The sequence below is a fragment of the Brachyhypopomus gauderio genome, chromosome 18, assembly GCF_052324685.1.
Source record: "Brachyhypopomus gauderio isolate BG-103 chromosome 18, BGAUD_0.2, whole genome shotgun sequence".
Classification (NCBI taxonomy): Eukaryota; Metazoa; Chordata; class Actinopteri; order Gymnotiformes; family Hypopomidae; genus Brachyhypopomus; species Brachyhypopomus gauderio.
Window position 1 is genome coordinate 13,950,105 of NC_135228.1, and position 24,605 is coordinate 13,974,709.

The 24,605-nt window shown below is 46.6% G+C and overlaps 1 protein-coding gene across 1 annotated transcript in view; it reads left to right on the forward strand.

Annotated features, from left to right (window-relative positions):
- Positions 1 to 7,605: 7,605 nt before the first annotated feature.
- The window catches only part of adamts2a (ADAM metallopeptidase with thrombospondin type 1 motif, 2a), a 44,723-nt gene continuing 27,723 nt past the window's right edge, over positions 7,606 to 24,605 (forward strand). Inside the window, 3 exon segments of the mRNA XM_076979391.1 lie at positions 7,606 to 7,776; positions 8,787 to 9,154; positions 21,622 to 21,790. Of these exon segments, the coding sequence (XP_076835506.1) occupies positions 7,692 to 7,776; positions 8,787 to 9,154; positions 21,622 to 21,790 (622 nt within the window). The 5' untranslated portion in view covers positions 7,606 to 7,691.

Here is a 24,605-nt window from a genome sequence, read left to right on the forward strand (position 1 = left end):
GTACTCGGTGTGACTCTCCATGGGGGGTTGGGGGAGGGGCGTACTGGGCGTTCCTCTGTCAGTTCCGCCCTCCTTACGTGAGGAAGCGAATCATCTTAACGGCAGAAAGATGCCTCCCCCCCCACCCCCCAACCTGAAGGGGGAGCGTCTGATTCCCGGCCCACGCCCCTCCAATGCTCCCTGGCTCCTGTCACTCCCAATCCCTCCTGCCATCCATCTGGATTCGCTGGGTCTCATGGGACGCCAGAACGCTGCTGACGCCGGGCCGGGGGGAGCAGCAGGGGCAGGAGCGCGGATGAAGGGAGGAAAGGGCATCCACGCTGGGTAGGTGGGGGTGTGGGGGTGTGGGGGTCTTGGGGAGGTGCCTCTGCTGCATTGGGAAAAGAAGCTTCCACTGCTGCACTGGGAAGAGCGTGAAGACACATGCATGAAGGAACAGCAGCGAGACAGTCCTGACGTGACAGTCCTGACGTGACAGTCCTGACGTGACAGTCCTGACGTGACAGTCCTGACGCGACAGTCCTGACGCGACAGTCCTGACGTGACAGTCCTGACGTGACAGTCCTGACGTGACAGTCCTGACGTGACAGTCCTGACGTGACAGGCTTCTGAAGGGATGAGACTGTTCTCTGAGATTGATGATAAACGTGCCAACCCTGAATCTGGAGACATTTTACACCTGCCCTGCTCTCCTGAGCGATCTAATTAAAGTGCTTCAGGGATAAAAGCCTGCCTTGCTAAAAATGTAGCATTATTTATCATGTAATGGTTCAAAGGATCCATTTCTCAGGTTAAATGTGCTCAGTACTCTTTTTTGGAACGTATATGTCTGTCAGCCCTTTTCTCTAGGCCTCTTGTGTGCTCATATTTTCTGTGTAGGTAACTTTTAATGACATGATTAATGATGACAGTGTTAAGTATCAACCAGTGAAAGAGCTCCATTTGCCTTCTGTTCTCACATCCTAATGCGTTGGAACAGACTGTTTCTGAGCTTCAGCTGAAGGCCCGTGACCACACGCAGACGTAACGAGGGGAGACATCCACAGACGTGTCCTGCTGCACACACACACACGCTTTGCGAGTGCAGCCTTCATGAATGGTCCAGCTTATCAGAAGGAGAATAAAATCTACTGTTTTTATCCGTTTTAAATCAAGGTGCAGGAAGCGCATTGAAAGTTTACCATTATGTCGTTGAAATGCATCAATTCCCAGCAAATGACTACATTCTAGTCTATGCTGTACCCACTTCTCACAGTTCACCAAAGCCGACAGAGAAGTGACTCTACAGAACAGAACTGCAGGTAGGTTGGTCTGTCTGCTGCCAAACCAGAAGACATCTTCCCGACCCACACCGAGGCGGTGAAGAGGGCTCTCTGGAGCACTGTGGTGGAGGAAGAGAGCTGCATAAGCACTGCATAAGCCGACATCTCGCAGTTCAAGGGAACCAGGTTCAGTTTTGTAGGAGTTCAGTTGAAGGTTGTACTTTAGGGAACAGGAAATCTGTTTTAAAAAAAAGTCATTTGTCACGGAGCACGGTCGCACTTAAGACTAGTGTATCGAGGTGGGTAAAGCTCGATCAAGTGATTGGTCCGTGACAAACGCTGCTCGCTGTGGCTTGATTGCCCAATGGTGAGCCAGAAAGTTTTGCATGTGCAAGGGTCGATGCTTTAGTAAATATTTACCTTAAACATTTGTAAAGATCTTGGGGGGAGGGAGGGATATGTCTGAAATGCATGTTACAGATATTTAAGCATTTAAAATGTCAAGTACAATAACACAAGGGGAAATCGGGATGCATTTCTACTAACACATACAAAAAAGCGGGTGGCAATTTATGCACTACTCAATGTTATGGTCTCACTGGACCCACACATCAGATTTACAGAGTCAGATGGAACAGTTACAAAAACAAGCAGTTCTGTACACCACAGCAGGGGCCGCATTCAATCCTGTGAGCCCTGTATAAAACAAAAATCCATCCTGTTTTATTCTATTTCATTCTCCTCCAACATTTCGTTGCCTTTGATCATGGAATTGGAAGCAGTGAACATGATGCTTTCTTCCTGCCAGAGTGGGAAAGCAAAGCTGTCTGTTAACGCCCCACCCCCCACATGCTCCTCCCCCTCCCCAGTGCCTACACTGCCCATCATGCACTGAACACATAAGGAACAACAGAGAGGTTATGGGAAATGTTTTGATTTATTGTTCTGAATCAAGAGCAGTCGTTGGAATAGGAATGTTGAGCATTCCAGGACTTCCTCTGGTATCTGTCTCGCCGCGGGTGAGGCCTTGGTGTTTCCGGACGTGGTGTTTTCCAGAACGACCCCCCCCCCCCCCCACCCCTCCCACCCCCCTCCCCCCAACCTCATACTCACTGTCTGGCCTGAGCGGGTAGACGGCGTTTCTGCTCTACGCCACATTTCGTCTTCCATCGAGCCATTTCCTTGGTCTCGGGTCTCCTTTTCCCTTTCCCTCGATCCTCCATATCCCACACTGTTAAAACGGATCAGAACGACGTCGAGGGGCAGCGTGCGCGTGCGTGCGTGTGTGTGTGTGTGTGTGTGTGTGTGTGTGTGTGTCTCTCGAAGGAGACACCTCGCCTCTGAGACACGCTCTAATGAGGTGCTGTGATGTCGCAATGCTTCATCCGCGCTGCGACACTTCCCTCTGGTCCACATTACAGACAGCTCCCTCTGGTTACTGTCACTACATTCCAGCCTGTCCACTCAGCTCCCAAAGGCCCCCCCACCACACCACAGCCCCCCCCCTTTTTTTTTGTGGGGTTTTTTTTTTCTTGTCATTGTTTGGCCCCGCCTTCCTCTGCCGCTGCCGGCTCTAATAGGTTTGACTCATTGCTGCAGATGATGCTGGAGGCCTTGTGGTCCTCCTGGACCACAGTGAAGCTTTGGCACGTGGCTGCCTGACAGGACCTATTGTGTACAACAGCGGGGAGCTGTCCAGATCTCCCAGCATTACCAACACTAGAGGAGGATAACCTTCGTCTGACCCCGGCCAGGATCACATCCAGGCAAAAGCGACTTCCTTCCTGTGGAGTACGAGACGTATGAGCGGGCCCTCCCCCAACACAGACCTTCACACCCTCCCACCCCAAAAAAAGTCAATTTCAGCGTCGGCTGTGAGATTATTCAGATATGTATAGGTTGTCTGTACGTAGAGCCCAGGCACGTTTGCTGGGTGGGTGAGAACGAGGCGTTTATGTCTCTGCGTGTTCAGAGGTGCCCAGGCTTCACCTGCAGAGCAGGTGTGGATGGGCCCAGGAACGCTGCCGCACAGCCGCGCCTGGCGACGCTTTCTACCTGTTCTTGATACGCTGTAAGTGTTGTGGCAACCCAGAGACAGCACTGAAATGCCTCCTGGAAAACCTCCACCACCAGCACGCCTCCCAGAATGTGCTAGATGCTTGTTCTGTTCTATTAAGATGTTAAAATGTGGACTTGTGCCAACCAAAATCAAAAGGCAAACAAAAGCAATGAAAATATGCTGTTTTAATACATTTATGAGCTTTCATAGGCAATTCGTCAAGTGCTGACTAACTACAAGTTGTTCTAGATTTACATTCATCCTCAGAGATTTGCTGTAATTCCGCAATCACAGATACTCTGCAGGCTGATGAGCTGGTGAAGGACACATATTACTGAAAGGTGTTTGATAGGTGCTTTATGCATGTCTTCATATTATCCATACCAGTGTATTAACGTAGTACATTTGTAGTCATGCTTCTGTGTGTGTGTGTGTGTGTGTGTGTGTGTGTGTGTGTGTGTGTGTGTGTGTGTGTGTGTGTGTGTGTGTGTGTGTGTTAGAAGGGAGGGGGAGGGGTGAAGACGAGCGGGGCGAGAGTGGTGGGAGTAAATGTGAAACACACGTTCTGGCGGGACATACTGACTCGGCTGTGCTCTGCCTAAGAGCCAGCAGTGACGCCAGCTCTCTCTGTCTTTCCCTCTCTTTTTCTCTCTCTCTCACCCTTCTCTCTTTCTCTCTTTTCCTCTTTCTCTATCTCTCATTCCTCCCAATTTCTCCTGGATCTCTACCTCATTCTCTTTCTCTTCTCTCTCTATCTCTCTCTCCCCCCTCTCTCTCCCTCTCTCTCCCTGTCTGTCTGTCTGTCTGTCTGTCTGTCTCTCTCTCTCTCTTTCATAGACCCACAACAGTAGTTACAAGATGCTCCAGGACCCTGCATGTCCTGTTTTGGGTCCTGTTCATCCTCTGAGATCAGAGCCATTGCGTAAAGAGAAGACAGTAGTTGGCTGGACCTGTTCTCTTCTGGGCAGTGTGAGGCCCGACACAATGACCTCACATGAATGAATGGATCACACACATGCACTGGCAACACATGAAAAGACCAGGATGTAAATCTTATGCAGCACATATGTTATTACACATTAGTGCATGTAGCATGGTCAGAATGTATTATATGTTTAATGCAATGGACAAGAAGTGTGTACAATGTGATTTCTATGACTTTCAAAGATTGATGTTTAGGCTAATATTGATTGTTGAGCTAATGTAGTCACAGGTTTTCATAAAATACTACGAAGCATGGTTTGTGTGATAATATACTGACACGGGATAGCAGAGGATTCGTTTGGAGGACTGATGTACACGTATATTCAGTAACTGCTATACATATTGTACTGAGACCTTTCATAAACACAAGACAAGCATGATACAACATATTTGTTTCCTAGACACTGCTGGCTGTTCCTCAGGTAGTCGTGCGCTGCAGGTTAGTAGAGCAGTGATGTGAGCATTATTCAGGAGACAGGTGCCCTTGGGCTTGGATGAATATACATGACCATCTGCTCAAAAACTCACTCTTTTCCGTCATATTTTGAATCCACTGAGTCTAAATCCCAAGAAAACAGCGTCTCTCCCAGCCTTCTGATTGAAAGCACAGTCTTTCAACTCTTCAGATAACACGCCCCTGCCCCAATCCCTAAATGTAAATTTCACCGTTTACACTTCACATTTGGTGTGAACATATTTGGCTATATGGTGAACCAGAGGTAAATAAAACCTAAATGTTCAGCACTTCATCACTGTGCCCCCCCGACACACACACACACACCCTGCACTGCACGTCTGATCTCTCATCCCTCGTGAACGCGTCTCCTTACACTAGCCAGAAGAACCGGCGTGTGATATTTAGGCTGAACTGCAGTCTGCGCTCAAGTGACACGTCTGCTTTTGCCTCGGCTAGCAAAACATGACGATTCACAGGACTCCTCGCCGTCCCCCCCGCCATCTCATCAGAAAGAAAATCTGTCTTCTTTGCACTCGCGTGTCCCTCCGACAGGGCCTTCTTGTTTGCTATGACACGTGTCTGCCTGAGCTATGCGTGACTTTCTCGGCCGCGGTCAGAGAAACTGCCACAACCTGTCATTTAGAGTAAAGTTACACTTTAAAAAGCGGCTATCAGTAACTAGCAGCTATCAGAAAGAGTCCCTAAAGCTACCAGAAAAGCTAATATAATGTGTCTCATTATGCTGCTATCAATATTCTTGCTTATTCCTGCACTACCTGTGCAGGACCTCAGCATGGAGGACCAGTGATGGTACTTTCAGATGCAAGCCTCAGTGGAGATGACTGGAGAGATAGAGGGAGAGAGGGAGAGAGAGAGAGAGAGACAGACAGACAGAGAGAGAGGGGGGGAGACAGGGGGAGAGACAGAGGGGAGGTGAGAGAGAGGGAGAGAGAGGAGTAGAGGAAGAGAGAAGCTGGAGAAAGAAATATAGATGTAGAGAGGAAGAGAGAGGGAGAAGAGATGGAGATAGAGAGAGAAAGATAGAGGGAGAGAGATAGAGGGGAAAAGAGGGAGAAAGAGAGATGTGCTGACAGATAGATGGCCTTGTGCTCCTGTTTCTGCTCTCCAGCCTGAGATTCATTAGACATTCAGCTGATATCCTTCCCTTCCAAGAATCCACCACACAGTCCTACCAGGTGATTTATTTCAATGATCCACTAATTTAAGCTCGAATCAATGCATTTTCTTTCATTTTGCCATAGGCAATTTAAGAGAATCGCAAGGCTAAATTTCACACACTTTGAATATGTTTTTTTTGCGTGTTTTGTTTTGTTTTTTAGAGATGACAAATGAAAAACTGTGCATGCTGCTAAATGGCAAAATGAATCCCAGTGGAAACATGGATAGACAGATAAAGGATGAGCCAACTGTGCTGTAGAATCCTGCAGACTGTAGACTGTAGAATGATGTAGATTGTAGAATGCTATACACTGTAGAATGCTATAGACTGTAGAATGCGGTAGACTGCTAAATGCTGTACACTGTAAAAGGCTATAGACTGTAGAATGCTGTAAACTGTAGAAGGCCATAGACTGTACAATGCTGTAGACTGTAAAAGGCTATAGACTGTAGAATGCTGTAGACTGTAGAAGGCCATAGACTGTACAATGTTGAAGACTGCTGAAGCTCAGGTCAAATCCATAGGCCTCAAAACCATGTCTGCCAAAACCATGTCTGACATCTGAATGTCATCCCCGCCTTAAATAAAAATAAACTTTTCAAACCTGAAATATCAGTGATGGATTCTAGTCGTTGCGTCTGTGGCCATCAGGGTCGAGAGAGACACTCTCATTTGAAACTGCAGCTCTTCACTTCCCCTGTTGCTGTTGTGTGTCAAATGTGTGGGGCGGTTCCATGTTGCCGTTTGTCAGGTGTGCAGGGCAGCGGTAATGAGGCAAGGTCGGTTATTCGGAGGGACAGGTGAACCCCGATGTGCAGCTAGGCAGCCGAGAGCCTCGGGCCTTAAAGGCTGCATGGTTGCTTCAAGCAACTGGTGATTCAGCCCCTCGTGTTGCATCAGGCACAGAGCCTTTAGCGTTGTTGATAGCCAGCTGACAGGAGGAAGAGCCTGCAGACAGACGACCTCTCCTGGGGCTCGGCTGGGCAGCGTGACTGATAGAGACACAGAGACACCGGGACAGCATGATTGATAGACACACCGAGACGCCAATATCTGTCTGGATGGGCCCAGGTGATGAGTCTTATAAAGGGGGATTATTCTGCAAAGCCACTACTCCCTAATGGCATTGCTGCATCTCAGAATATGAGCAGTTTGTAGAATAACAGCCAAAGACGGGGAACGGTGCTTAGAAGAAAACACGACACACCTAGAGCATCTAATGCAGTGGGAGACATACAGCTACCTGTACGTAGCTCCTAATTATGCAATTCACCCTCAACTGCAGGCTACATAGGAACGTCTGATGCGACCTGCAGTGTCATGCCATAGCAATTTTTGGAATAACTGTGTTGTTCAAAAAAGAACATAAAACCTTTATGAGTGACAGCTGGAAAGCTAGAGCAAGCTGGGGTTAGCAGGGGTTGCTGCTAAGATTCTGTACCACTGATTAAATTCTTGACTGTGTGAATTTTTAATAGATCTGAGCCAATGGCTTTTTATCTCGACTTAAAGATAAATGAGATGTATTTCGGGAAATAACTAATGAATATGTCTGTAGCCTGCTCATCTCTGTAGAGGACAGAGGGGAAAAAAACCCAGGGAGGGGGGAGGCGAGGGCAGTAGCTTTGCACGGTGCACTTTGCAGTCCGTGTAGAACGGGAGGGGGTGAGAGGATCGCTGCGAGATCGCGTATCTGAGATCTCAAAGTCCTCCTCTCGCCTGTGCGCTCTCCGTCTCCGCGGACCTGCCATGGATGTCACGCTCGCGTATACATTCTTTATTATTTTGCTTCACTTTCACCGCACGAATGGACTATATATCGCGGATAGCGTAGGTATGTGCAGAGCTTTCTTTTTTTGTTGTACGGTTTTATCTACTGATGGGGACTTTAGCGCACAGTACAGGGAGATAACGAACCGTTCAAATAAACCATAGGACCGGGGTTGATGTGCTAAAATGCAACTCAGTTCTCCTGCGTTTTCGGCAGGAGTACTTTTAGAGATATGCTTCATGTTTTAGAGGGAATACAAACTCGGGAATGTCCTGAATGTCTTCAACCTTTTCCGTGCCTTTGCGTTTCTCCAACTTTTTGTGCCTCAATTCCTTCATTTCTGCAGCCAAACTCTCGACAGAGTTTTCTAAATGCTTTTATGAATAACTTTTGAAACTGCGCTACAATTTGCTATTTCCCACAGCGTTTCTAGTTGGTAAACTTTGTCTATTATCGAGTATTCGGCTCACTGACAGTTCGAACTACGAGTAGTATCAGGATTCTCCCAGAGATGCTACTGAAGCAAAAGAGCTGACGGAGGCAGTGTTTCCTGCTTTTAATACTCCGCATAAAATGCACACATTACTGTCATGGACGCTTCTAAAGGGGTGGTAGAGGAAAACTACAGATTGTTCCGACAACTGGCAGCTCGATCGTGAGAAACTACAGTGCGCTGTAGTTACACCAGTCTCCCAGGCAGTGGGGTGAAGGACACTTGCATATGCACAGAAGGCTCCAAGCGCCTTTGCCACAGACCTGCACGGAGCAAGTCAACGTTAATGTACCCCAGATCAGTACGCCAGGAATGCAAGACAAACCGAGGAAGTTTTCACCTGCAGACAACCGCACTGCAACGTTTCAGAACTTAGCAGTGGTATTTTGCGAGGCCTTACATCTCGTTTAGATAGGAAGAGTGTGTAAAAGCATTCTGTCACTACTGATGCTTATTGATTTCTGGACTGGCTGAGAGTCAGTATAATGTCCTCTGCAGCTGAGCGTGATGCTTGCAGACTTGTGCGATGTGTATTCACTCTGCTCATACGTGTGTGTGTTTGTGTGTGTGCCTTCTTCAGATTCCTTGCAGCATGTCCTGAGGGAGTATGACCTGGTCAGGCCCGTGAGCGTGGACGCGGAGGGCCGCTATGTCTCCCACGCTGTCTCGTCCAGCCGGATAGCTAGGCAGCAGGGGCACCGGCGTGGGCGGAGGGACACCCGCCAGCCCACCGCCGAGCTTTTCTACAACATCACCGTGTTCGGGCAGCAGTACCACCTGCACCTGCGGCACAATGCCCGTCTGGTGGCCCCCGGGGCGACCGTGGAGTGGCATGAGGAAGACAACCGGACCCGCTCTGAACCCCTCCCCCCAAGCTCCTGCCTGTACGTTGGCCACATCAGTAACGTTCCAGACACTTCTGTGGCCATCAGCAACTGTGACGGCTTGGTGAGTGACCCCCCCCCCCCCCCCCCCCCCCCACACACACACACACACACACACACACACACATCCTTCGTTATGTAACACACTCCTGGACTAAGGTTGTCCTCTAGCCTCGTGAGTCACAGCGTCCTGCAAGGAGGACATTTTGTCTTCACTGTGCCCTGCATCTCAGGAAGCTTGTATTAGAAAACCTGGTTGGTTTTTGAATTGGACACTGATCTTATTGTCAGATGTCTAGGTTGTGTGGCGTGTTCACTAGGAGAGAGGTGGTTGGATTTTGAGAGCTCTGTGAGTTTGTAGGACTTTGAGTCATCTAAGGGGCTCTGATATGTTTGACCTTTAACAGCGTAGGGGATTTTGAAATGTTTCATTTATTATGAGCTCATATTGATTTCTGATCGCGGGATCTCACTTTTGAGCAATTCTCTTTATTACATTTTTCACATTACCTGGTTTTGGATAAAGAATATATTGTATACACATTGAACATCACAATATGTCTCCAGATGTCATAAAGAATTCCAGCAGTCTGATCTCTTCCTACCAGATTTGCCCTTGACGAGCAGCGCCGGCTGGGCACATGTCCATGAATTAGAAATTGGCATAAATATTATTTGCATGTTTATGCTCGTCCATGAATTCGGTCCACGTAGAGGAGTCAGTGGTCTTCGGTGTAGCGCAGTCAGACACGGTGAGACGTGACCGCGCATTCCAGCTCAGTTCCACATGGACGACGTGGACTCGCATGGTCCACGGAACCGAGCGTGCTAATGGCTACGACAGCTGCCGCCCCTCTGCAGGAACCATGCATCGCTACGGCCTCTGTCACGACACGCGGGTCTCCTGGCTTCCTCGTCCCATTCCGCTTCCTCCCTGATGCTTCTTGACTACAAGAGGACTGGCAGGGACCTCACCGCATCAATTAAGCACCGGTTCCGGCCCAGCCCTCTGTGGAAAAGTGGACTGGAAAAATAATTGAATTCTGAATGGAATCTCAATCTCAACGCACACGTGGGCGGAATAAAAGATTCAGGTCCGGAATGGCCGCTCACTTCCCAGATGGAAATCTCGAAACGGAGGGCAAAACAAAACACGCCACTTCATATTAGGATCAGGTATTAGAGTCGGCACACGTGTCTACTGGAGCCAGTCCTTCGGGCCCTGTAGTGTCCTCTCAGGGACGGGCTTGCTCCTCCCACTGGGACGCGTGGACCTGTGAGCGTGTCTGCACAGCTGCCCGAAACATTTTGCCCTCACGTGAGCTCACGTGTGCCAGCTTCTATTCACTGCTCAGTCCCCTCAGAGGCCACCCTCACAAGCTGCAGGGCTTTTAACCCGGCGAGAGGAATCTACAGGGAAAACACTTGACGTTTAGTGTTCAGATGGGAGTGACTTTATAACTTAATTATACTCATGGGGACTTGCTCTGTGGGTTTGAAGGTCAGTTAAGGATATGCATTTTGGTCCAATTTTAAGGATAGATTAAGGATAGAGCAACTCTGGCTTTTCATTGGATGCTACTGATGATACAGACTGATTGTTTACTGTAATAACTGACAAGCAGCACGATTGTTTACTTAACAAACCCCCCCCCCCCCCCCCCTGCGTTTGCGTAAGATCTTATGTCAGCCTCGTCCATCAAAAACGTGGGAATGTTGTCATATCCCACTGCACATCAGACGCCGGCTGCTGAAGCAGGAGCCCCTGCTGGCTCACGTGCAGACTGCTGGCTCACGTGCAGACCCCATGCTAACTGTAATGTCCAGAGTTGCGTTGGTACTGCTCCAGCACCGAAATCATAAACTGATTGCACAGTCATGCCTGTCTGCAAGAGTACCCTTCATTTTTGCGCGTGCATGTGGGCGCTCGGCTTGGGCTCCTCCCTGGGCTCCCGCAGACGGGGTGTTAATTTGGAAACGCAACACTCTCCTCTTCCTGCTGACCTTCGCATCCCACTGCCGGTGTACAGTTATGCATTTTCTATTATACAGTTATGCAGTTATGCACTACTCATAGCAAAGTGTACATAGCACATAGCTTCACAACTACATTGCTTGTTTCTTCTCATTAATATTTAATAAAGCACACACACACACACAAGCGCGCACTCACGCTCCTATTCTTGTGTGAATTCAGTTATATGCAGCAAAAGCAAATCACACCTCAGCTACCACCTTCTTGTCCTTTATACATTTAAATGTATTGACAAAGTGCAAGTCTGCAGTCGCCCATCACATTAGAGCTAAAAACCATTTGCATCCTCTTTTTCATTCCTAACCGAGCCTTGACGGGCGGTTCCGTATGGTGCTGCATCCATTCAAGCTCCTTTGGCAGCGCGCACCTCCCCAGCCTGCAAACCTCTGCAGGGTCCGCCCACCAGTCAGCTGCGAGCCTGTCGCCAAGGCGGGGAGGCCAGGTGCATGCTGGGAGCCCCCGGAGCCCCTCTAGGCGTGAGGCGAGTGGGTGGGCGCACAGGGAAGCGTGTACCTCGCGGCTCCGGCAGAGGAACAAGCTGTTGCCACCGCTACGGCTGCTCCCGGGGGGGGGTTATCGCTGTGGAAAGCGCTTGTATTTAGAGCGACGTCCCCTCGCCGAAGTTCGCTCCTCGTGTGAAGGGAAGAAAGCTCCGGTAACAGTGAGGCAGAATCGCGGCGTGCACACGGGTTCTGGGTTTGGGGGATCGTCCGTCTCCAGACAGTTTCTTTGATGACTGGTGGCCAGCGGTCAGGTGTCTCTGCACGAGAGCGTGTTGCTATCATTAGAATGTGTCTGATCTCCACGGGGATGTTTCATAAACCCCTAACTGAAAAAAAAACAAGCATTCTCTGCCCTTAGCTGGGGCACTGGCTGGCACCCTGTGATGAACGTGTGTGTGTGTGTGTGTGTGTGTGTATGTGGTTCTTCAGCAGCAGAGGATGAAAGGGGAGCACTAGTCAGGTGGGGATGTTCCAGAAGTCTCCTGGCACCTGTCGCTATGGAGCCTCGTCGTAGCGCTTTGATGATGTCATTAACATTCCACCACCGACATTCTCCAATACATGCAGGGAAGGGAAAATAGCATCAACTAACTTACTGAGGAGATGGCAGGGAGTGGCACCTTTCTGCTTTGTTTCAGTTCCAGTAGAAACCCCCACTCATTCAGAAAGAACTAATCTGTCAGTGAGCACTGAACTGAGGCATTGTGGGAAGGGCAACCCAGCCCCTGGCTCGGCCTCTGAGTTTGTGTTGTGAAACCCCAGCCTTGGAGTCATGTGACGTGGCAGCTGCAAGGAGCAGAGTGAAGAAGAGAGAGAGGATGAGAGAGAAAGGTTGGGAGAGAGAGAGAGAGAGAGAGGGAGAGAGGGAGAGGGAGGGAGGGAGGGGGAGAGAGAAGCAGAGGGGGGGGGGGAGGCTAGGAGACGGGTCTGGGCTGCCTCAGCATGCTGTCTGGACGCTGGTGTGAACATGTTCCTGCCTCTGGAGCTTCAGGGTCGTGCCGCTTGCGTAGGATCGCAGCGAAAGGGCGGCAGGCGTCTCTCCCTCGCCCTGGACTACGTGTCCTTGACTGTGGGGGGCTAATACCAGGATTCCCCAGGTTATCATGTGAAAGGGAGGTGTCTGTCTCGTAGAAAGGCAGGTGCTTCATCATCAGTCAAGCAGTAAGACTTCATAACGTTCCATCAGCGTGTCACCATGCCTAAAGCATTCCCTCCAGTGCTTGCTCTTTCGTTTCCTGTGTTTAGCTGTCTCTCTATCTCTCTCTCTCTTTGTCTTTTGCATGTCTAAAACATTGCCTTAGCTACTGTTCTTTCCTTCTTTCTGCCTTTTGCTCCGTCTCTCTCTACCATTGGCCCAAAGCCCAGTCTAGCAGAATGTGTGTTACATTACCGTTTGAACGTGACATATTGATGCTCTCGTCTGGATTTCTGGTCTAGTAAATTAGCTTAGCTGGGGTGTTAAGAGTATCTTTTAGCTCAGAGACACACGCAATTTACTCTCCAAGTTCCAACAGGGCACACAACAAAGCATTTGACTGCCACTGCGAAATTCTTTGAATCCCAAAACATGAGAGAGAATCACTTAACACCTCGTGCTACGTCTCTCCTTAGTCCTGTCTTTGTTTGTCATTGCTTGTCTTGTGTTTCTAGAACGTACATTAGCTGTAGAAACCCAAATTATCACTATTTCTTTTGTTATCATGTCATTTTTCCCTTTAATGGAAAAAGAGAGGAGAAGGTGATAAAAGTCTGGCAGATGTCACAGGGAGGGAAGTGTTGTATCATGAGATCATAGTTTTGAGATAAGAATAAAGGGCTGAAGAGAAGAAGTCCCATCTTGTGGGAAAGTTTTCACTCAGGTCCAAAACAACACAAGGCCTGCAGTGGAGTTTTAAAGCAGTGGGGAGTTACAGGGATTGGAGGAAGGAATGAGAATGAAACAGAGGGCACAGAGGTGCACGGTGACGACAGGATCTAGGTAGAATGATTCCATCTGCAAACCTCTGCAGCTTGTCCAGAAATATGACAGGACCCTGTTTGTGTGAGGTCTGACCCAGTGATCCACTTACAGCTGTGTGTGTGTGTGTGTGTGTGTGTGTGTGTGTGTGTGTGTGTGTGTGTGTGTGTGTGTGTGTGGTGAAGTGCAACCTTTATTATCCAATACTGGGTCTTCTCTCATAGCCTATTTTCCTGTGTATCCCTCTCATTTCAAGCATAAATTAGATTTTTTTCCCCACATCACGTTTCAAGCGATCACAAGCTTCCTTTGGTACTGTGAGTTCCGAGAGCACGAGGTCCACCCAGAGCACCCCACACTCCCCAGCAGTCACCCGTCCTCCCCTCCACTGCTCGGGGATGCTGGAGTTGCTCCAGGCTGCACTTCAGACAGGCTGAAGACATGCAGTGGGTTCTGGCCCCAGGCTCGCTTGTGTCTGGGCCATTGGATGGAGATACGTGCCCTGGACAAACACCTCCAGCTGGGCCTCTCTGACGCGCCATGAAGTTGGCGGCTCTCCGCACCCCCCAGTACACCTGCCCTGTGTCAACTCATGCCTGTGCCTCTGTCAGCCCCCCCCACCCCCTCAACTCTTGTGTCAGAAGCTCGAGGTCTGTCTTCTGTGCGCTGCCATGAGTACTAACACGAAACCAAGTCTGTCATGACTCACGTGTAAACAGTTAGAATAGGATAGGTTTCAGTTATTCACCTTTAAATTCCCGAAGTTGTGAATTGGTTACTTGGTAGCAGTAAGAAAACAGCAGTTTAAGTTAAAGCCAGAAATAAAAAGTATATGAGATCATTAAAATATAATTAGCTTGTAATATTTATGTGGAAAACATTAAGAATTTACTTCCATATGGTTCGTGCAGAGCTGACCGTTTGGTATGGCTAGAGCCATAAACCGTGGCTTGCGAGATACTCATTTGTAATGCAGAATTACCCAAATCAAGCCAGAGGAATTTCACACAGGTTCTTTTTAACATTGCATAGTTATTCTAAGCCTGCACTGAATTCCAGTCATGGAGAATTTATGGGAAAAAGCCCTCAACTGGAATCCAGGCATCCAAAATTGGACCTTGAAGGGTTATTTTCCAAGAAAGGACTCTAAGTACCCTAGAAGCTAAGTGAGGAGATCAGGATGTTCTAGAATGTACAGTAATTCCACTCCTACTCTGTTTGATCAACCACATGTGCATTGATGTTTCATCTTGTCTAGTTTACAAGAAATTGCCTCCTGTGTCTGGGCAGGTGGGAAAACACCAATTAATGACAAGTGACAGCATGAAGACATATGTCCAGGCTGTTGCTGTGGTTACAGTTCCAAATCATTAAAGCTAGTAGCTGGTGTTTGCCAGGTGCATGAATTACATTCACAGTACGTGACTTAAACCTCACTGAAATTCTGTATTTACAAAGTAGCCCTTTTAGTGATTGTCATTAATGTAATTTATTTTATCTTGTGCATATAATTGTTTGCCAAAGATGCTTTAAAAATAAGACTAAAGCAGACAAAATTAACACTGGTTTTTGGGAGCCTTTGAACAGGCATACTGAGACCAGGTCACATCCTGTTCTTAAAAAATGTAATATAAAATCTCATCTGTATTGGTAGACTCAAGACTTGCTCGGCTAATAGCTGGACAGCATTTGCCTGCTCACCAAAACCCTCCTTTAGACTCTGAGATACTCTGTGCAGTCTGCTCAGACTCTTACCTAGCTGGTTTTCCATTTGCCCTGTTCCAACAACCGACAGACAGACAAACAGACTATCCTAACCCCAGCTCCATTCGAAGAGGAAACCATAGTATTACATCATGAACTGCAGTTTGCACAAACCAGGCAGTATCTGTTTTTCTCCGTAGCCACAGGGCATTGTTTCCCAGTACTTTTGTCATTTTCGTTACATTCTTGCCAAGCATGGTTCATAAGGCGTAATAGTGATGACATGGTACGTTACCACCTGACACGATATGTTAGAGCGATTGCCTCTATCCATCATAGTTACCATGACAGAGTCATGTGTATGTGTCCATCATTACATATGTAGTGCGGTTTTATCAACGGCGAAGGGCAGGTTCCTGCTTCCGTCTTTAAACATATGGCCCCTTAATGGCCCCTGCAGTATTGGAGAAGAGGCCCCAATGTTTATAACGTGTTAAGAAAGGCCTTCGAATCAGCACCTCATTCAGACATGTTTCTTCCAGATCTCTCTACACCCACAGCCTTCTCCACCTCACTTATACTGCCCTGCTCCCTCTCTCTCTGTCTGGATATGTGTCTTTCTCTCTCTCTCTCTCTCTCTCTCTCTCTCTCTCTCTCTCTCTCTCTCTCTCTCTCTCTCACTCTGTCTGTCTGTGTCTCGTTCGCTCTCTCTGTGTCTGTCACTTAGTCACCCTGTTTCTCTGCTGCCTTCTGTTTACAGAATGAGCTCAACCTGTTAACAGAGTAATGCAGTCTTAATCATTTGAGGTTGTTCTCATCATTGCATCGGTTCTCAAGCACACTTCATCTGACATTCACATTCCCTCCAGATTAGCTGTAATATTGAGAAAGGATTTCTCTGCTCTTAACCATAGAAAATACAAACGCTGAATTTTGTGGCTTTCCAATAAGAAAATCAATACACTGGTTGCATTATTGCACCTAAGGAAATGATACATTACCCATATTTATTCATTCAAATTCACAGTTCAGTATCCTCTATAGCTGTCCTTACATAAAGATTGTTTCAACACTGTTTGCCTAGTGGGGTTTTATGTGTATATATATATATACAATATATATCTCTCTCTCTCTGTCTCTGTCTGTCTCTCTCTCTCTCTCTCTCTCTATATATATATATATATATATATATATATATATATATATATATATATATATATATATATATATATATATATATATATATATAGCTGGTGAGGGGCATCAGGTGAAAGAAAAAAGAGTAACTGTATATAAAGCATTTCTGTAGCGGTATTAATCTAATACCGCAGAACCTGTGATTAGTTGACCGGACATTTCAATTTCAGACCAACAGGAGCAGTTTGTTGAATTTGACAATGGGAGTTACTCATCTTAGTTACTGCAGATGCTCCTTGGCTTTTTCTCTGAAACATTTACCTGTCAGTAGTCTCAGCAAATTGAGGTGCCAAAAGGCTGCACAAATTTACCAGAGAGAGAGAGAGAGAGAGAGAGAGAGAGAGAGAGAGAGAGAGAGAGGGAAGAGAGAGAGAGAGAGAGAGAGAGAGAGAGAGAGAGAGAGAGAGAGAGAGAGATAGTAACAGCCACCGTTTTTCTTGCATCCATGATGTAGGCTCGGAGAGTGGAAGGTCTCTAGACGGATAACGAAGGGGCAGTCATAGTAGAATAGTGCCACACACACACACACACACACACACACACACACACACACACACACACAAATCTATTTGAATTTCCTTAAATATTTCTCCCCAGCTTAGTCCTGGCAGGACTCCTTAGCTGAAGGAGGGTCACTGAGCGTTGAGCAGCCTCTGATACACTGATCCCAGAGCAGCGTGCTGGTGTTCAATATTGCCAGAGGCCCAGGGTGTTCTGCTGAGTAGTTTGCACTTCCCACTTCTAACAAACAGAACGTTTTTTACTACAAATTCCATGCCCTTGGGATCATTTTCTTGTTCCTGTGTGGAAGGCCAAAAGATAGGTATTTCCATTAGGCAAGCATTGGGTTTTTTTGGATGGGGTTTGATTTCAAATTAGGGGCTTTGGAGCCATCTCCAGGCATTCCAAATGGAAAGAATTAGGTCTCTAAAGCGCCGGACTTGTGCCGTTAATGCATAAAAAAAACCTGCCAGTTTATAGGTTTTCCATGAATGCATGCACTAAAAAATGAGCAGTGTGTTGGAGTGACAGTTTAGCTCCAGGAATAACCCTGCATTGTTCAACCTTATCTGTGTATCTATAGCCTATAGGTTGACAAAGATAAAAATTCTGACCTGTTACCCTATACTTAGAAAAGAATAGACAAACTTTAAGCTGGGCATACACTGTACGATATTTTAAATCGTGTACTCCGCTCCAGCTCAAATTGTACGACTAAATCGCAGGGTTTAAAAGTTCACAGCTCATGATTCATATACTCACACTATACGACCCGACGCTCTCATGCGATCTCACGAGGAGCGATTTGAATTTCAAACATGTTTGATATTCTTGCGACGCTGCGATTTCTGATCGGGAGTTGGTCGTGAGGTGTGAATCGCTCCTCGTTTACCTGTGTAAACTATACGATGCACGACACGCGATTGAGCCGAAACTCGGCCCGATCGCAAAAATAGTCGCACGAGTGAAAAATCGGCTGAAAATGGGCCAAAAATCGCACAGTGTACGCCCAGCTTTACCGACAACGTGAAACTTATGAAAAAGCTCGACAATAGCCCTTAAGCTGGGCGTACACTGTGCGATTTTTGGCCCATTTTCAGCCGATTTTTCACTCGTGCGACTATTTTTCGATCGGGCCGAGTTTCGGCTCAATCGCGTGTCGTGCATCGTATAGTTTACACAGGTAAACGAGGAGCGATTCACACCTCACGACCAACTCCCGATCAGAAATCGCGGCGTCGCAAGAATATCAAACATGTTTGAAATTCAAATCGCTCCTCGTGAGATCGCATGAGAGCGTCGGGTCGTATAGTGTGAGTATATGAATCGTGAGCTGTGAACTTTTAAACCCTGCGATTTAGTCGTACAGTTTGAGCTGGAGCTGAGTACACGATTTAAAATATCGTAAAGTGTACGCCCAGCTTTAGGTTTTCCTTACAGCACATCTGCCGCATGAGTAGTCGCTCCTTTGCCGAGACACCCAAACGACGATCGCTGACCACGCCCCTCGTACGTCATCGCTGTCGTACCGATTCTCGTCTCCACCATTGGTCTCCACCCGTTGATTGCTAATTGCTCGCCTGACATATAGGCTGTGTTTCACTCCGTCTTTATGGAGAACTGTTTGCCTTGAACTCTTACCAGAGGTGGGACCAAGTCAGTGTTTTGCAAGTCTCAAGTAAGTCCAAGTCTTTATACCTCAAGTCCCGAGTCAAGTCTCAAGCAAAGACACTCAAGTCAAGTCAAGTCTCGAGTCAAGACAGGCAACAGTCAAGTCAAGTCCCAAGTCTGAAACTTGGAATTTCAAGTCCTTTCTTTTTTTTTTTTTTTTACCAATGTTGCAGGTATATTTTAAATGTAAATAATAGACATGCGTTCTTTTTTAAATCTGTATTCTCCTCAAATCTTGATAAAACATGTGCAACTGAAAACACGAAGTATTAAAAAAAAAAAAAAATTACACCTCTTTATTGCACAGTTCAATTTGTTAAACTTAGCTGCAAAAATATTCATACTTTAAACTACAATTTTCCAGAAATAAATATTCTGTGAAAAAGTCATAAGTAGAACTCCATGTTCAAATAAAAAGTGCTGATATTTTCACAGTACAATACAAAGAACCATAACGGCATTTTCCCTCTCTTCTCTTATCTGGTTTCTTGGAGAACATGTGTGAGTGACACAAGACAAACAAATATAAGAACTGAACAATTAACAGGAATCTGCAACTTTAGACATTTCAGTAAACTATTCTGCATTGCATTTGCTGGCCAAAAGTCTGTATGTCATTTGTGCACGATGAATGATGTCCCCATAGCTGAAAACTCGCTCCACTTTTGTCAATATATTTTTTTCTCGACGTAGATGTTTTCAAATACACAATCCATGTTGAGATAGAACTGGATATTATGATAGTGACAGAGAGAGGCTCTCTTCCCCGAGTTCAGATACAGAACCCAGGGTTGCCAACTCTCACGCATTGAGCGTGAGACGCATTTGACCGTCTTCACACGCTTTCACGCTACACATCCGATTTCTCACGTCGGAAAAAAAATCTAGTTTATTTACCTCTGATCCACATCTATGATTCAATGAGTTACTAGTTCGCTCTGGCACCAACCACTGGCGATCGATCGATCGCGATATAATACTTAATTTGTGTACATTTTACACCCCGCCCGGTAAAAATTTACGTTCGCCAACCCCCCCATTTGATTGGTTGTGCTGCAGCTCACGCACACACACACGTGTGGAAAAGCAGAGGACCGGTCTGCGTCAGAAGGACGGAAATGAAATTAATGGGGCACACTATAAATATTAATATGCGTTTTAAAATTTAGATTTGGGGTAAAAAAAAATCAAGTCTTTGCAAGTAAACAGGTTCAAGTCCAATTCAAGTCCCAAGTTATTGGTGTAAAAGTCCAAGTCAAGTCTAAGTCTCTGAATATTTTTTCAAGTCAAGTCAAAAGTCTTAATATTAATGACTCGAGTCTGACTCGAGTCCAAGTCATGTGACTCGAGTCCCCACCTCTGACTCTTACATTTATCGTCCTTTATAAGACTTCTGATTAAGGCCATTTGCTATCGTTTCCATTTAGAATTGTTTGCCTAGCATTTCTAAACGTCCTCCCATCTGGTTTTTGTCTTTGCCTGCTAAAATAAATCCCATGCCTTGTACACATGCCCACCCCCTGGGTTTAGATAATTCACTGAGATACAAGGAAATATCTCGCTGTTTAATTAATGTTTTTAATTCCTCGTTATTAATTAATTCATTAATTAATTACTGGTGGCAAAAATAAATACGTTTAGTGAGTTAACACCTTACTTAGACCATTTACAAATCTAGTGACGTGCCCACACTCGAGCCCCTTATTCTCTGACCCAGCACAGAAGACCGGGCGGTTCTGAACTGGCGAGTTTTCTGCGGAGGACAGAAATCTGCACTCGGCTTTTCTGTCAGCACTTTTTACATGAACCTGTGACTGAGTGTGACTGCTGCCCCCGGGTACGGCGGTGTCCATTTATGCAGCGCGCGGGCATTTCCTCCGTAATGAACCCCCAGGAGAGCGAGGGAGGAGGCGGGAGGAGCTCTCTGGGTATCGTTTCCTAGAGGTGTGTGTGGGGGGGCTGTGAGCTAAACTACCTCAGCGGCCTGGACCTGGACCTCTCTGCGCACCCCGGACTTTTTGGTGATGACCAGGGAAACACCTAGTCTTATAAAGAGCTGCGCGCTCTTCGAGCTCGCGCATGAGCTCGCGAGCGTGTGTGGAAGAGCGGGACTAATGTGGAGACTGATCCGTCCCGTTGGTGATGGCGGCGTACGGGGAGACCCCGATTGTCTGGTTTCTACCAGGGAAAAATCCAATAAGTTGTAGATCTCTACCCTCTGATCGATCAGCCCCACGGGCGCATGTCTCTCCCTCTCTCGCTCACCCTTTCTCTCTCGCCCGCGCGCTCTCTCTTTCCCTCTCTTTCCTTCTCTTTCTCACTTGTTCTCTTTTTTGCTGCTTGTTATGCGGCCGGCGCCTGAGGCAGTGGAGAGCGCCGTGTCATTCACATAGACAGCCTCGACTACATACAGTGAGAACTGAGCAGAAACTGTCAAGCATATCGGCCTGTCAGTGAGTTCTCAGTTGAAGACACATTTAGCATTGATCGTGTTTCACAGCTTGAATTTCCTCTTTCCATCTCTGACCACCAGCTTTGTTTTAATTGTGTAAACACAGGGAGCTTAAATGGCAGTGGAACGGCATTTTTTTAGAAGTATTAATATCATTGTTTTTGCTCATGACTGACAGTGTCACTGGGTTTTAATGATGGCTGCTGCTTGCACACATGATTTAAGTGGAGAAAGAGAATCGATCGATTCAGAGATCAGGTTGCCCGAGGCTTCTTCTGAAGCCACTGAAAATATGATATAGTAGACAAACCGAAATAGATCCTGTAGCTTCCTCTCTTAATGGACCTTATGTGCAAGCTTTCTACCTGCCTGTGAATGAAATTCCTTTGTTTTTAGTTTGTCACTTATGTTTGGTCACCTTTTTTTCCCCCCTTTTTCTTATTCATCTCTTTCTCATTCTCTGCCCTCACTCTCTCCTTCTGCCTGCGCTCCCACCCCCTCTGCCTGTCAGGCGGGGATGATCCGTGCTGGTCAGGAGGAGTTCTTCATTGAGCCACTGGAGAGAGGGGGCGAAGTGACGGGAGAGGAGGAAGGCGGGGCCGGACGACATCACATCCTCTACCGCTCCTCCGCCGTCAAGAAGCCGGCTGCAGGTCCTGTGGACTACGTCCACCCCGGAGGTCAGAACTGCTTATCCTCCTCTGCATATTAATGCGTCTGCAGGCAGGGAGACGATTCGACCAAACCGACCGTTCCATCTGTTAGTAGCTGAACACTGGCCAGTGTGCAAGTGTGTGCTGCGTTGTACAGTAATGTGTGGCAATGTGTTTATATGGAGAATCTTATATTTGACAGCACACGAAGTGATTTTCCACTATAAAGTCAAGGAATTTTTAAATATTGCCTAATTCCTATCAAATATATTTATATTGCTTTTGCTCAGGTATGTTAGCAGTCAGAGGTTATTGGTTACAACAGCAACAGTCAGGATGGATTCCCTGAATAAGCCAGATGGCTCTTCTTGACCCTCACAACCCTGAACGTTGGTTCAGCGCAGGTTTCGGCTCCCCGGGGCTCTTACTTTGGCTTCAGAGAGATCATCCATGCATGCTTTCTCTATTCTACCTCTATTGTCGTGTTCTCTCTCTCGTTCTCTCATTCTCTTGTTCTTTTGCCCTTTATTTCTCTCTGTCCCTCTCTCTTTCTGTCTCCATCTGTCTCCCCTTAGTCCACTGTATGGAAGAGGTGTGTGAGGAAGAGTGACTGGATGAAGTCATAAACGTCTCTAAGGGCGATTCGCGTGTCACTCCAAGTCCGGCCCACTGGGCTGAGACAGGAGGAGGTTGACAGGTTCACGTTGCGATGAAGTCACCTCGGATTTGCCTTGAGTCCTTCTGGGTCATTTATCTAGAAGGAAAGTGAAAGAACAAAAGAAGATCTGTTGTAGGGAAGACCCACACACACACACACACACACACACACAGGGCACATAATTACTCTATATCAGATAATGTCTTTAGTTTTAGACCTGAACTCAAATGAGTCCAACTTGATTTTAATTATAGTGTTACTTTTGAAACAAGACATGGCTGTTTAGTGTCTGGAGATCAGATTGTTAATTGAAACCAAAAAAGTGTAGTCCATTGTTGGAGTAAACTTATGTTTTTATTTCCTGTGTTACAGTGAAATGCATTAGGTCATATACATAGTTAGGTCACTAGACCCTAGACACTAGGAGTGCAGTGCATGTCTGGTGTTATGGAGGTAACGTGTGGCCCAACATCTGTGTCATAGCAGTGCAGTCATAACACTGCCCCTGACTTACAACAACACAACAACTTCGTGTGTGTAGAAGGTTTCAACAAAGAGCCCAGGCTTGATTCAGTGAGCCTGAGGCTGCTGTTTGGAGCATGTGTGTCTGTGCCACCGTGTGTATGTATGCATATGCCTGTGAATGCGTGTGTGTATCCATATGCCTGTGTGTGCACTTGTGAGGGAGTGTGTGGGTGTGTGTGTGTGTGTGTGTGTATATGTGTGTGTGTGTGTATGCGTGCATGCACTCATGTGTATGTGCGTGGGTGTGTGAGTGAGTGATGGCTGAAGTTCATATTGAAATCCAGCAGAGACATGTTGCAGCCAAGCCCGGACTCAGACAGCCAGCGTCTACGTGGCAGACTTGATGGGATTTTTAGCTCTACTTGGCAGACATGAAGAGGGCAAAACTTCAGAGTTACTGTAAAACTTGTGGAGGGGAGGAGTGGGAGAGTGAGAACAGTGACAAGTCGAGCTTTAAGAATGCCTTTGTGTGGTGCCTACACATAGCCATTACCCCGCGAGCCTTGAAGGGAAGTCGACGAGATTTCCTTCGTCCTTGTTTAGGTTTTTCCGTCCAAGCGGTTTGGCTGCATCTTTTTCTCCCAGGCACTGTTTACTGCTCTGACCTTCAGTCACTCTCTGACACTTGGAAAGACTTACGCTCGTAACTCATTTATATTCAATTATTTCAGCAAAAATAAGCAAATACCGAGATGGAGTGATTATGATTATCATTTTTGCGAAATTGACTGTGGCACATGCCTCAGATGTGTGTCGGTCCCGCTGCACTTTCAGCATGGTTTAAACTCGGGGAAATATTGCTAAAGTGTTTTTTTTTTTTTTTTCGTGCAGCCTGACTTGCAGAATAGAAAAAAGGGCTTTTTCACCGGCAACCCTGTAAGCTGCAGAAGAGTCTCTAGCTTCTCTCTGCTTCTGCGTTGACTTGCTCGCATAACATCTCTTTTAACATTTTGTTGAACACTGCTCAGTAGACAGTTTGACTTTTATATTTGTTGACATGTCTTGTCATCCTGCCCTTTATTTTGAGTATTTTGGAGAGTTGTATATGTATTGTGTGGATAAAATGGAGAATGGAGAATTCCAATGGGTAAATATGTATTGTGTACAATTCAAGTGGGTAAATGTTTTGTGGAGAATCAGATGATTAAATATTAGGTTTTTGACCTTGCACACAGAGCTTTATTATGTCTAATTTTTGCCACACACAATTTGGATGGGGGGCAGTTTTTCTGCATCTGTGTGTCTCCTCACCTCACTCACCCTGACATTTTAGCCTTAATACATACACGCACATGCACAGACGTACACTCCTCAGAATATATGATGGTCAGGCTAAGAATCAGAGAGTGCAGAGATCCCGTCAGTTGCATGTGCAGGATTTGACATGGTTTTGGGACAGACGTAGCTCTAGTTTGTTTTTGACTTTTTGAAGTTTTATAACCAAACAACCTGGTCTCACAAAATCAGAGCGTTGAACTTGATCTTCCGTGTTTGCCATGTAGTAGGTTGCAGTATAGCTGTAGTACATCTAGTAATGTGGTATAAGCTATAGACATGTAGTAATGTAGTGTATGTAGTAATGTAGTGTGGAGTTCTTGTGCTCTAAAAAATACACTTTCTGATTTAATGTAGGCAGTTAGTATGGAATGGAATATTTCA